The sequence below is a fragment of the Monodelphis domestica genome, chromosome 7, assembly GCF_027887165.1.
Source record: "Monodelphis domestica isolate mMonDom1 chromosome 7, mMonDom1.pri, whole genome shotgun sequence".
Taxonomy (NCBI): domain Eukaryota; kingdom Metazoa; phylum Chordata; class Mammalia; order Didelphimorphia; family Didelphidae; genus Monodelphis; species Monodelphis domestica.
The window spans coordinates 169524143-169537226 of NC_077233.1; the positions used below are offsets into that span (position 1 = coordinate 169524143).

At 47.6% G+C, this 13084-nt stretch overlaps 1 protein-coding gene across 5 annotated transcripts; it reads right to left on the reverse strand.

Moving 5' to 3' along the window:
• Positions 1-2008: 2008 nt before the first annotated feature.
• On the reverse strand, positions 2009-5863 carry RPP25L (ribonuclease P/MRP subunit p25 like). 5 transcript variants are annotated; one of them, XM_056806001.1, is made up of 2 exons: positions 4026-5863; positions 2009-2837 (listed from the first exon to the last, which is right to left on the reverse strand). In XM_056806001.1, exon 2 carries the CDS (start codon positions 2809-2811, stop codon positions 2263-2265), a length of 549 nt encoding a protein of 182 aa, XP_056661979.1. In that variant the 5' UTR covers positions 2812-2837; positions 4026-5863; the 3' UTR covers positions 2009-2262. The 5 variants fall into 5 exon arrangements, with proteins under 5 accessions (XP_056661979.1, XP_007498917.1, XP_056661978.1 ...); XM_007498855.2 differs by having other exon boundaries at positions 5690-5846; XM_056806000.1 differs by having other exon boundaries at positions 4395-5720.
• Positions 5864-13084: the final 7221 nt, after the last annotated feature.

Here is a 13084-nt window from a genome sequence, read left to right on the forward strand (position 1 = left end):
CCCAGCAGGCAGTGACAGATGGGAGACTTCCGTCCTTCCCATTAGCTAGAGCCCGATGCAAGAACACATCCCCTCCGCCCCCTCGGCCCCAGCCCCTGCCGGTCACCGCTGCTCTCCCAAGGTCTGCCGGCCAGATGACCAGGAGGCTGTTTTCGGTCTCACAACCCCCCCAGAACCTCAGCTGGGAGTTTCTAAGGCAGCTTCCCCCTGGGGTGGGGGTTGGGGGGAGGGAGGAGCTGCTTGCTGCTCCAGTTGCCATGGGAACGGAGAAGGCAGCGCTTGATTTGCATGTATTTATATCTGCATAATTTCCTGGGCCCAGTCACATCCCCAGGAATGTAAATGATTAGGTCCCTACTGGTAGGGCTGTTCCTCAGGCTGAGCGCCACCCCCAGGCCCCGAGCGAGCCTCCTTTCCCTCTTTGGTCCCAGGGACTAGGTCTGTCGGGCCCAACAAGCTCACTTGGATTCCATCTTCCTGCCCAAGGCTTGGGGGAAGAATATCCCTGAATGGGCCTCGGATTTCAGCACCACGGAAAGCAATGGGGAAGGTTGGCGGGGAGCCCAGTCCACCCCACTCCTCAAAGTGGTCCAGAGTGGGGGAGGGAGGAGAGAGTAAAGGGAGAGAGGCTAGTGGGTGGGACCCTGGCAGAAAAGATCCTGGAGGAAAGATCAGGAGTGCCACGGGGCAGGAAAGGAATCGAGTCTCCCGAGGTTCCCTTTCTGCTGAGGCACGGATCAAGGCCCCTCTCCTCCAAGAAGCCCTCCAGGACCGCAGCGACCTGCCCACCCACCCCCACCTCAGCTGTCCCAGCCCTTGTCAGAGGTTACGCTGTCATTCTGGGACATGCACCATCGTCTCCCAAGGTCGTTACTTTAGACGCCATTCTCTCACCGCTCCTAGAACCCTTGGTTCCCTCGCCCAGGGCCTCTGAGCACAGGAAGGCTGTCTTTTCAGTCCTCCTCTCAATCCCACAGGGTTACTCCGGGGGAATGGGCAAATGGTAGGAAAGGGCTTAACAGCCGAGTAATTAGGTGGAGGCTGCCCGCCACCGAGACAGGCCCGCCACCGTGTGACCGAATCAGGAAGTGCAAGCCAAGCTTTGGCAGCCAGCCCTGGGCCGGGGTCAGCGCTAGAGAGGTTGTTCAGAGCACCTGGCTCATGGCCAGACCTGGAAATCCCAATCGCCAGTCCGAGAAGAGACTCTGGGCTGGAAGGGGCCTCCCAAGCCAGGCTATCCAAGCCTACACGGTTTACAGAGGAGGCCCAGGAGAACTAAAGGAGACATCCAAAGTCACGCAGGTAATAAGCATCAGAAGTAGGACTCAACTCGGGCTCTGAATGATGCTGTTTACATTCTACCCTACAGCCCACAGTCCCACTCTGGGAAGAGCCTCCCCCTGGACCCCTGCTTCACAAAATGCTCAGAAACCTTCATCCCAGCTTCCTTCTCTCAAATCTGTTCATCTGGCTCCAATGATTCCCTGCTGCCTACCTGTTACAGTTCAAACTCTTTAATGAGGCATTGGAAGTCCTCCGCCATCTAGGCTCCTCCTAGCTTTTCTGCCTCATTTCCCAGGATACCCTTTGCTCCATACTTACCCTTTTCTAATCTGGACAGCCCCAGCCCACTACTAGATCCTACAGGTCCCACTTGGGCCACACATCTAGGAAGTGTCTGAGTTCACATTTGAACCCAGGATTTCCCACCTCTATCCATGGAGCCACCACCTGCCTTCTGGTTCCATTTATTTTTATCTGTGCATCTCTGACCCACCTAAAATGCCTCCTGAAGCTCTCCTACTATCTTCAAGGTTCAATTCAAGTCTTGTTTCCTCCTTCAAGTTCTAACCACCTGGACACCATTCAGAGTTCTAGCCCAGCTAACTCTTATCATACAGTTCCACAGGGTTTCCTGTGTGACTTTTGTCTCCTTAAGGGGTAAGGAATAAGGGGAGCACCTTGTGCTGTACACACAGATACACACAGAGCTGGGCACAGAGAAGGGTTTCATAAATGGAGTAAGTAGAACTTTTATTCCCAATTCTTCACTTGCTTTCCTGGGGAAAACAACCTTCTATTCCCAATCCAAGGGATTTAATAGCTTCGAGCAGTTGATAAAACCAGTGGTAATACTTTTCAGGGAGGAGAAGAAGGAGAAAGGGTGGAGAATTCCTTTGATCAAGCAAACACAGAAAGCCTCAGAGCAGTCACCAACATGTCTGTTCCTGAATCTGCTCCTGGCCCCTTTCCACTCAGGGGTCAGGGTCTCCTGGAGGTCTCTCCTCGGCTCCCACCTCCACTTCCTTGCCAATGCCCTGAGGCCCGGGGGCCTCGCCTCTTGGGCTGAGGGGTATGTGGAGGGGTTCGGGGCAAAGGCTGTCCCAGACCAGGAGGTGCACCTGGAGGCTGGTAGCCACCCTCATTAGGATCCAGAGGGTCCTTGCTGAGCAGAAGCCACACAGCTGGCACATGTCGTCGTACAGTAAGTGGGTCCAGACCAGCCTCAGGCACAACAGGGACCCAGGCATCCTCTGTCTGCTGGAAGTGCAGTTTGGTGAGCTGGTGCAGGCCAGGCAGCCGGCGCTTCAGAATCTCAGCACAGGTCACAGCTTTGCCCGTGGCACGTCCTGCACCAGTGAACACTATTCGCCGAGTAGATTCACTTTCTAGCCGGCCCAATGCAAAGCCCAGGAGGTTGCGGATCTTGCTGCCATCCCGGACTCGCATTTCTAAGGTGTCTGGAGGCAGTCCTGGCACTGGAGGAGCCAGTGGTTTCTCTACAGAACTTGCCTTCTGGTAATTCTCCATAGCTGGTCCAGGAATCTTCACTGTGCCTAAAGAGGGAGAAGTGAGTTCATAGGACCCAAAATCCAAACCCAAGGTACCCCTGTATCACAAAGGGGGCATAAAGTACCCTCAAATTAGGAGCCTTCAAGAACTGGGTATCCTTGAGGAAAGGGACAATGTCTTCCCCTAATCCTGATATATTCCTAAAGGAAAAGTCAACTGACTTTAAGCCAAAGCTCTTAAAATCTTGAGATGCAGGGCTTGGGGCAGTTAGGTGGCTCAGTGGATTGAGAGCCAGGCCCAGAGATAAGAGATCCTGGGTTCAAATCTACCCTCAGATATTTTCTAACTGTATGACCCAGGGCAAGTCACAACCCCCATTGCCTAGCTCTTACCACTCTTCTGCTTTGGAACCAATACACAATACTGATTCCAAGACAAAAGATAAGGGCTGAAAAAATAAAAATAATTTTTTTAAAATGAAGGGCTCACAAAGGGTGACACTGCCTTCTCTAGAGCTTGAAATGGACAATTCCCCCAGTGCCTAAAGAATTACAAGCAGGAGTGCTTAAAACTAACTTTAGAGACACCATGGTTCAAAAGAGCATTGAACTTGGGTGTCATGGAGTCTTGGGTTCAAATCCTGGCTAACTTAACTATATGACCCTGGTAAAGTCATTCAACCTGTCTGGGTTTTAGTTTCCTCATCTGTAAAATAAAGATAATTACAGCATCTATCTCAGAAGATGCTGTAAGGATCAATTAGGATAATATATGTAAAACATTCCACAAACCTTACAAAAATATATAAATGTTAGTTATTATTAAATAAAACCAGAGGAAATACTTTATTTTTTAAAAACCCTTACTTTCTGTCTTACAACTGATACTACTATTGGTTCCAAGGTAGAAAAGTAGTAAGAACTAGGCAATTGGGGCTAAGTGACTTGCCCAAGGTCACACAGCTAGTGTCTAAAACCAGATCCTCTTGACTCCAGGCCTGGCTCTCCATCCACAGTGCCACCTAGCTGCCCCCCAACATAATTTTATGAGGAAGTCACTAGGTATGTGACCATAGGGGAAGACACTTTAATCTGCCTTTGCCTCAGTTTCTTCATCTGTAAACCAATCTCATGGGGCTGAAGTTAGCATAGTACTTTTTGGAAACTTGAAAGCCAAATAGAAATATGAGCTACTGACCCAGCTTAGCCCCACAGAAAGATCCAAGAAGGTACCTTTCCCCTTTGCAAAGATCTCAGGAAAGATGGAAGTAAAATGTTGAACACAATGTCAATTTTCTTTTTAACATGTGAGTTGGGTTTGTGAGCCTTTCTTCCTTTTTTATTTTTTTGTTGTAAAAGGCTGCTCTCTTTGAGGGAGAGAGGAAATACTGGGAATGTTGGTGATATAAAAAACAAAATAAGAAAGGTGGACTATTACCAAAACAATCATTTCTAAATGAATAAAGTGACTTTGCTTCTGTAAAAGCTACTAAAATACTTATCATGTATATTTTGACGCCCCCTCCCCTTTTTTAAGCCCTTACTTTCTAACTTAGTAACACTCTAGGGTATGGGGTAGGCAATTGTGGTTAAGTGACTTACCCAGGGTTACACTGCTAGGAAGTCTCTGAGGCCACATTTGAACCTAAGTTCTCCTGACCCCAGGTGTAACACTCTATCTACTGAACCACTTAATTTGCCTCAATTTCCCTCCCTTTTCAATTTACTTTCTGCCTCTACCTATAAAAAAAAGTAAGGACTAATTATCTCTGTACACAATTGACTATTAAGGCCTTCATTCTGAAGCCTACTTTCTAGCCTCATTCAACCTCCTCAAATCCAACACAAACTGGATCTGGATTCAGAGGGCCTAGGTTAGAACCAGAGCCATGTCACCTGTCATCTCTGTGACCCTAGGAAAGTCACTTAACCCTTCTATGTATCCTCAGTTTCTACATCTGTAAAAGGGGAAGGAAATGAAGCACTTTTTAAGCATCCTACTATGTGCCAGGAGCTTTATAAATTAGTTTATTTGATTTCATCTTCACAACAACCCTGTAAAGTGAGTGCTATTATTATCCCCATTTTACAGATGAGAAATACAAGGCAAAGGAGAAATGACCTGCTCAGAGTCACACAGTTAAGTAAGTGTCTGAGGCCAGGATTTGAGCTCAGGACTTCCTGCCTCGGGAGTCAGGGCTCCAACCACCGTGCTAGACAATGAAGTTGTGGCTGGGGTCCTTTCCAGATCTCTAAACCTATGGTCCTAGGTTCCCAGCAAGTTCAGTACATCCCGCACTCTCAGCCAAGCCTTTGCTCACGCCGTTTCCCCTTTATTGCTGGTGCTTTACCACCAAACCTTATCTTTTCACCCGTTCCCTGCCCATGTCTTAAGTCTTTCCCATCGGTTAAGGCCGATCTCAAGTGCCATTTCGCCTTAAGAGCCTTCAACAGAGAAACCCGTAGTCAGGATCTCCGGTCCCCTGGGTGTCGACGCCTCCACGTGTCAGAAGAGACGAGACTGCCGGGGTGGGGGCAGGGAGGCATGACTTCACGACCCCTGCTCCTGCTCCCACCCCGTACCTATCTGCGGATTAGCCGCGCTCTTCCCTTCTCCACCACCGCTACCCATAAAAGTACGAGGGGTGCTGCCAGGACCTTAAACCCATCACCCGGCTGGGGCCCTTGGGATCTCTAAACGTACTTTCTCCCCGCCCACCTGGGGGATCTCAAAGTGTCTCCGATTCTGAGGCCACTTTCACCGCCCTGGAATGTTTAAGCGCTTCTGGCCAGGTGCCGTTCTCGGCCGGAACCTCTTAGCCTCCCGCTGAAGGGAAGAGGGCTCTATAAAAGTGCCCGCCCTCTCCGGTACCCCCTACCCCTCGGCCAGCCCTCACCTCCGCCTCCTCCCGCCGCCAGGGACCTCTCACGACGGGAAAATCAAGATGGCTGAGTGACGAGGCGGGCGCGCGCACGGCAGAGCAGCGGCGCGCTAGCTGGGGCGGGGCTTTCGCGGAACCACGCCCACCAGCGGGAAGCCACGTCGGGAAAGTTCGGGAGCTGCTACAGAGCTGAAGTGGAAGATAATTTCATCTTCTCCACCTCCACTCTAGGTACCTTCTCTGCATTGAGGAGGGCAAACTGAGGTCCGAGCGTGGGCGTGGCGTGTACCCGAGGGAGGAGCTTGGAGGCGGGAGGGGGGTCCTAGCCCATTCTGCCCTCCCTCCCCCGCCTCTGCGGCCGGCGTCCTCCCTTTCGGCATCAGCATCAGAGAATTCCTCCGCGAATGCACCAGGTGGCGACAAAGTACCAGCCATCGGACTGAGGGCGCCGCGACCCCTACAGCCCGCCAGTCTGCACCCCAGAATTGAACATGCCATTGCCTCAGAGACCACCAGATGGCACTATAGGCTTTTTGTTTGTATGTTCGTGGGGCTAGTTAATGCCATCTGTGCTGAGCACTCGGTAAACGCTTAGTAAAATGGGTGTTGAATTGCTTTAAATCGGGGAGGGTGGGGAACGCCCTCTCCCAGCGCAGTTCAGCACCTTTATATACTTTATAGAGCTCGAGACATTGGGATTTGCCCAGAAAGAGGAACTCTTGTGTCTCTCCCGCTCTGGGGCGAGCTCTATACTCTCTTTTTATTTTAAACCCATACTTTTTGCCTTAGAATCAAATTCTATATATTGGTTCCAAGGCGGAAGAGTGGTAAGGGCTAGGCAAAGAGGGTTAAATGACTTGCCCAGGGTCACACAGCTAGGAAGTGTCTGAGTTCGGGTTTGAATCGAGGACCTCCTGTCTCTGGGCCTGATTCTCAATCCACTGAGCCACCTAGTTGACCCTTAGCTCTATACCAGTGATGGCAAACATTTTAGAGGTGGCACCCCCCCTCCTACTGAGTGCTGGGCCCACCCTGCCCCTCCTTTCACCCCACACAGGGGAGGGAGGAAGTGCTCTGGCAGAGAGGCAGGTGATGTGAAAAAGTATCGTCTGGCACTGTGGAGAGGGAGAAGGGAGCAGTTCCCCCTACCCCGAGCCCCTCTGCCTTTCTAGTAATGAATTCTGAGGAGGAGGGATGGGGGGGGGGGGGCAGCCAAGTGCATCTTTGGCACTCCATAGGTTCACCATCACTGCTCTATATGCTTAATATTTTTTTGGTCATGGACCCATTTGGCAGGCTGAACAACTTGGGCAAAAGCCATGGACACCTCAGAAAAATGTTATTTTAAATGCATAAAATTAAAAAAAAAAACGAGGGTTACAAAGGAAAACCATCCAGTTATCAAAATAGTAAGAAAAAAGGGAAAGGATTCTCTTTATCTACACCACAATTATGTCCACTGTAAAGATAAGGGCTCTGAAGGTTAGAGAAGGGAAGTCCCTACCTCAGGGTGTCACAGCTAGTGTTTGGAGCTGGGATTGGTTGCACTGGGGAGTTAAGATGTTGGAGTAAAGCATGCTGTGCTCCCCAATCCTTCCACACAATAAAAAAGAAAATAAATTGCTTCAAAACAAAGGGTAAGAAGAGAGAGTAGCCCTGGCAGCATGGCATTTTCCAGAACCAAGCAGATCTTGGAGCAGCCCACAACTCTGCCATAAGGTAAAGAAGCTGCAAAACAAGAATTCAGCTGGAGCCAACCAACCCAGGTAGAGAAGGCAGGAAACCTACAAACTCTCAGGTGGTGAGCCTTGGGACTGCAAGGGAGCACAGAGAGAGAACTGGAACTACTGTGAAGGAACCCACTCATGCCTATTTGTCTGAGGCCAAAGAACCTAAAGCAGGAAACCTGCCCAGCCCAGGCCACTTGGCAGGGGCAGGGAAGCAGCCCAGTTCCTGATGGAATGGACAGGGGAACCAGTAGCATGGGATGCTGAATGTAACAGGACAAAGTAGCTGCAAACCTCCCTACAGTAAGCCAGCAGAGCAACCTCCTTGACAGACACACAGTGAGAACAAGGGCAGCCGGTCCTGCTCCAAGTATCAAAGAAGAGTACTCTGCAAGCTTGGAGCAGTGTATTTTCTACCCAAGGCAAAAAGAACTTCAACAGTCAGATACAGTCATGGAAAAATAAACAACTAGCAAAGTGAGCAAAAGAACAACCACCAAAAAAAAAAAAACAAGCCTCTGACTGTAGACAATTGTGTCAGAGAAGACCAAAATAAGAACTCAGAAGAGGATAACAATGCCAAAAAGGAAACATGTGAAGCTTCCAAAGAAAGAATGAAAGTATGTCAAGCTTCAAGAGAGCTCGGATTGATTGGATATGGGAAGTTAGGGAAGGAGAAGAGTCGAGGATAACTTTGAGGGGATGAACCTGGTCACTAGAAGGATATTAATCTTCCTCTCAGCCCTATAACTTTGTACCACAATACCCAGTACTCCCCACACCACCACCATTGCCATCCCCACCAATCCCAGATTCTTTGTACCATACCCAGTCTTTGAAGTGATGACACCTTGAAAACAATGTCCAACCTAGGAGGCTCTACCCAAAGTAAGATATCCTGAGAATGGAGGATGGAGCCTTCAGTGATTCTCAAACCCACCTTATGGACTACTAGCTATTATATCTAGAGAAATCCAGCCTGGGTAGAGAAAGGGAGAAGTACCCAACTTTAGGTTACTGTGAAGGACTTTTTTCTCTCCTAGAACATTCACACATCAAAGATTTATAGCCAAATAGATGTTGGAATTCAATGAGTTCAACCCTCACACTTTACTGAAGAGGAAACTGAAGACCAGAGAATTTAATTTCCTTAAGGTTACACAGATAACAAATGATAGCCACGATTTGTACCTAGGTTTCCTGACTCAAATCCAGCATTCATTCTAGTGCCCCGATTCAGCCAAATTAAAACTACTCACTCCATACCCATCAAACTGTAAAGGAACAGAAGGATAAAATTCAAGGTGGGTGGGTCAGAAGGGGAGTTTTCCTTTGGATACTAAAATATCCTCAGGCCCTTCCCCTTGCCTTGTGCTCCTCTTTCTCTGAGAACTGTAATCAAATGACTGTTACCTCCTATCTCTGGGAGAGGTATGTTATTGTACTGTATCCTCACTGTGTTTTGGATTTCCAAGCCAAACTCCCTTTCTTATCTACCACTCTTTCCCATTAGAATAGAAACTTAAGGGCAAGGACTGTCTCATTTTTATATTTGTGTCCCCAGCACTGATCACAGTACTCCACATGTAGGAAGCACCAAAATGCTTTTCATTCTTTCTTGGAACATAGTGATTTGCACATAGCACTTAATAAATGCTCTTCATTCATTCTTGGAACACAGGACTTAGCACATAGCACTTAATAAATACTTTTCATTCATTCTTGGAACATAGAACTTGACACAGCACTTAAATGCTTTTCATTCATTCATTCATTCATTCACTCATTCTTGGAACATAGTATTTAGCATGTTTTGTTGTTTAGTCATTCTTTGTGACCCCATTGACCACAGTACACCAATACCATCCAGCAGGTTTTCTTGGCAAAAATACTAGAATGGTTTGCCATTTCCTTCTCCAGTGAATTAAGGCAAACAAAAGTTAAGTGATTTGTCCAGGGTCACACAACTAGTAAGTATCTGAGGTCAAATTTGAACTCACATCTTCCTGACTTCAGGCCTGGCACTTTATCCACTGGTGACACCACTATATTTAGCACATGGTAGTACTTAATCAGAGGCGACTTTGTGGTCCAGTGGTTTGAGTGCCTGACCTGAGGTCAAGAAAACTCATCTTCCTGAGCTCAAATTAGGTCTCAGACACTTAAAAGCTATGTGGCCCTAGGCAAGTCACTTACCCCTGTTTGCCTTAGTTTCCTCATCTACAAAATGAACTGCAAAAGGAAATGGCAAACCACTCAGCTGTCTTTGCCAAGAAAACCCCGACAAAGAGTTTGACACCTCTCAGCAACAACAAAAGTACTAAATAAATGCTTTTCATCATTTAGTCATTCTTGAAAGTATGATCTGATCCCAAGTATTATTATTTCTCTGTGGGAAAAAAAAATCTACAAACCTACTCCAAAATCTATAAATCCCGCCCTTATCTCTTCTCTTGCATCACCAACTCCCAGCTGGATATTGACACCTGAATGTTCCATAGACCCCTAAAATTCAACAGGACAATGGAACCAGCCTTCCCCCCAAGCCCATCCTCCTCCAGACTTTCCTATTGCCATTAATGGCACCAGCATCCTTCTAGTGACGCAGGTTTGCATCCATCAGAGTCATCTTCCCTTCCTTCCCCTATACTCAATCAGTGGCCACCTCCACAACATCTCTCACTTCCATTCTCTTCTCTCCATTCAAATGATCATCACTTAAGATTAAGTTGTCATCACTTCTCACCTATTGTTCAGTCATAGTGTGACCCCATTTGGAGTTTTCTTGGCAAAGAACTGCAGAGGCTTACAGATGAGGAAATTGAGACAAATTGAGACAAATTTCTGACATTCAGGTTAAGTGACTTGCTCAGGGTCACACGACTGTTCAGTGTCTAAGACCAGACTTGAATTTGTCTTCCTGACTCCAGGCCCAGCATTCCATCCACTGTGCCACCTAGGTGCCTCAGTTTCCAGTGTCTCTCATCTCCAATCCATCTTCCACACTGTCACCAGTTTATTTTTCCTGAAGCACCAGGCTGGTCACTTCATTGCCTTGCTCAAAAAGCTTCAATGGCTCTCTACCGTCTCTAAGATAATGAAAAATTAGAACCCTGTGAAAATGGACAAAGATGAAGGATACAAAGAAATAAAGACACAAGGAAGTTAAGGAAAGCAAGGAGCTCCTTGGTTTGGGCTTTGAAGCTCTCCATCTCTGCTCCTTAATATCCCAAATTCTTTCAAGGTTCAGGTGCCACCACCTTTCCAGAGCCTTTCCCCTTTCCACCAGTGCTTAATGTTCTGTCCCTGAAACTAGTCGGGGTGCAATAATCTGTGAATATGCAGGGTGCTGCCCTGCCCCTCAAATCTCCCTCAAAGGATTTACTTTCCTTGACAGTTCCCATTTTATTTTTGTCTTTGTGTTGTCAGGGTGTCCCACTGTGCATAGTAGGTGCTTAGTCAACAACACTAAATTGAAATTATGATTTTAGTCCATGTTTTCATTGTTTTTGTTGGAATTGCTATTGTCTTGCTAGTATAAAAAAGTTTTTATAGTAGTATATATTTCCACTCTAGTCCCAGCCTGCCTAGTCCTGATGTACCCAGATCACTCTTCCCCTGTCTGGGGAAGGAAGTTTTTCCATTAATTCTAGTAGCCTCTTGGCTTGCTTTTATCTGCCTTTACTACCATCATATTCATGCTAGGTACTTAGAAGTAGGATAGTGAATATAGAGTGCCAGGTCTAGAGTCAGGAAGACTTGAATTCAAATCCAGCCTCAGATGCTTCCTAGCTGTGGGACCCTGAGCAAGTCACTTAATTTGTTTGCCTCTATTTCCTCATCTGTAAAATGGTAAATAAAATCTACCTCCCGAGATTGTTGTGAGGATCAAATGAGATAATAATTGTAAAATACTTAGCACTGTGTCTGGCACATAGTAAACTCCATATAAATGTTAGCTTTTATCAGTGTCAGGCCAGAAGTCAGGAAGACATCTTCCTGAGTTCAAATCCAGCCTCAGACACTTGTTGTGTGACCTTAGACAAGTCATTTAACCCTGTTTGCCTCAGTTTTCTCATCTGTAAAATGAGCTGGAGAAGGAAATGGCTAATCACTCCAGTAAAACCCCCAAAATGGGTCTCAAAGAGTTGGATATAACTGAAATGACTGAACAACAAAAAATACTATTATTAGTCAACTCAGTTTAATAATTAACATAATCATCTCATGTCATTTCTTATTGCTCTCCCCACCCCTTCATTTAGATGCTCTTCAAGAGTTGAATTATCTCCTTCCTCCCGACAAGGCAGGCTTTATCTCCCAGCACTTAAGATTGGGAGCTTCCTGAAGGTAAGGAGCAGATGAGTCACTCTACAGTGATCTGGTCAGAGGGGGTAGGCAGTGGCTTGGTTCCAAAATGAAAAGTGCAGGTTAAAAAAAAAAAAGGATATATTATATGAAGCAATATAATCCTTGCCCTTAGGGAGCTTATTTTTAGAAAAGACAATTGCACAGCTGAGCACAGTACAGTGTTATAAGAGACCAGCAGGAGTGGAAGGAGTAGCCAGCTTGGATAGTGTTCAACAGGCAGAGACGGATGAGGAGGGAGGACACTTTAGGACATAGAAAATGCAGTAAGAGAACGTACCAAGGGAGAAACCATGAACTATGTTCAAGGAATGGTTAGTGATCAAGCGTGGCCAGCGCACAGAACCCGGAGGTGGACAGTGAGAGATGAAGCTGGAGCGGGCTGGGAGCCATTGTTGGGAGGGCTTTGAACACTGGGCAAACGGTTCTGAAGCCTCAGGGGCGCAGTGGGGTGATACTGCAGGCTCCACGTTAGAGAGGTGGCTTGATTTTCAGAAGGCCAGTCTAGCTGGAGAGGGCAAGGCTGGTGAATTTTTCACCTCCTCATCTATCACCAAAGCACAAACCTGAGACGGTGTATTGGGGTGCAGGACTGGCCCTATGGTTTCAGAAGTGGGTCTAGGTCTGGCCTAAATTCAAATAAATGAAAATGAATTTTGGTTTGAGATTCCAAGGCCCTGGGTGAGAAGGCCCCTCTGGCATGGACGTCTAAGCCCCTCCTTGGCCATCGAGCACCCTCATGCTGGCAGGTGCAGCTGGGGATCTCCAAAGCAATTTCAGCCCCTAACCAGGCTGAGCCCCAGCAGTACATGTTCCTTTGATGGCTCCCCCAGGCCCCAGCCCTTTGCTAGGCACCCAGCGTGAAGCCACAGAGAAGCCATCGCTTTTTGTGGCTGGATTGTTGGAGTCGTTTTGTTTCTTAGTCACAGTGTCAATAAAGTCACATTGTCAATAAGTCCCGACATCGATAAAGGCGTGTTGTCTGACTGGGGCACTGGGGGATGCAGCACATCACGGCAGTGCTCTCTCCTCTCTTGTTCATTTGCTTTTGTCCTTTTTATTCCACCAGCATGCACGTGAATGGCCTGGCATGTCCCATTTCCTCTCCCGTTCACACCCATCCAGGAGGCCCCCAGGAGACCCTCCAGGATGACCACTCCCGTTAAATTCATGAAGTGCCCCCTCTCCCCCATTCCTGGCCTTTGGAGACCCTGAACAGATGAGATGTTTGGGACTAGCGGTGGTTCCCTTGTCCCCCCACAATCTCCAAATGTAGACCCCCAAGGAAGTAGGGGATACTGGGTCTCGACTTCCT

Coding starts and splice junctions, on each gene's coding strand:
- RPP25L (XM_056806000.1), bottom strand. CDS start 4,431: ATGTGGCCTCAGAGACTTCCTAGCAGTGTAACCCTGG. Junction 2,838..4,394: donor TCCTAGCAGTGTAACCCTGG/GTAAGTCACTTA, acceptor CTCCCTCTTTAG/GCACAGTGAAGATTCCTGGA.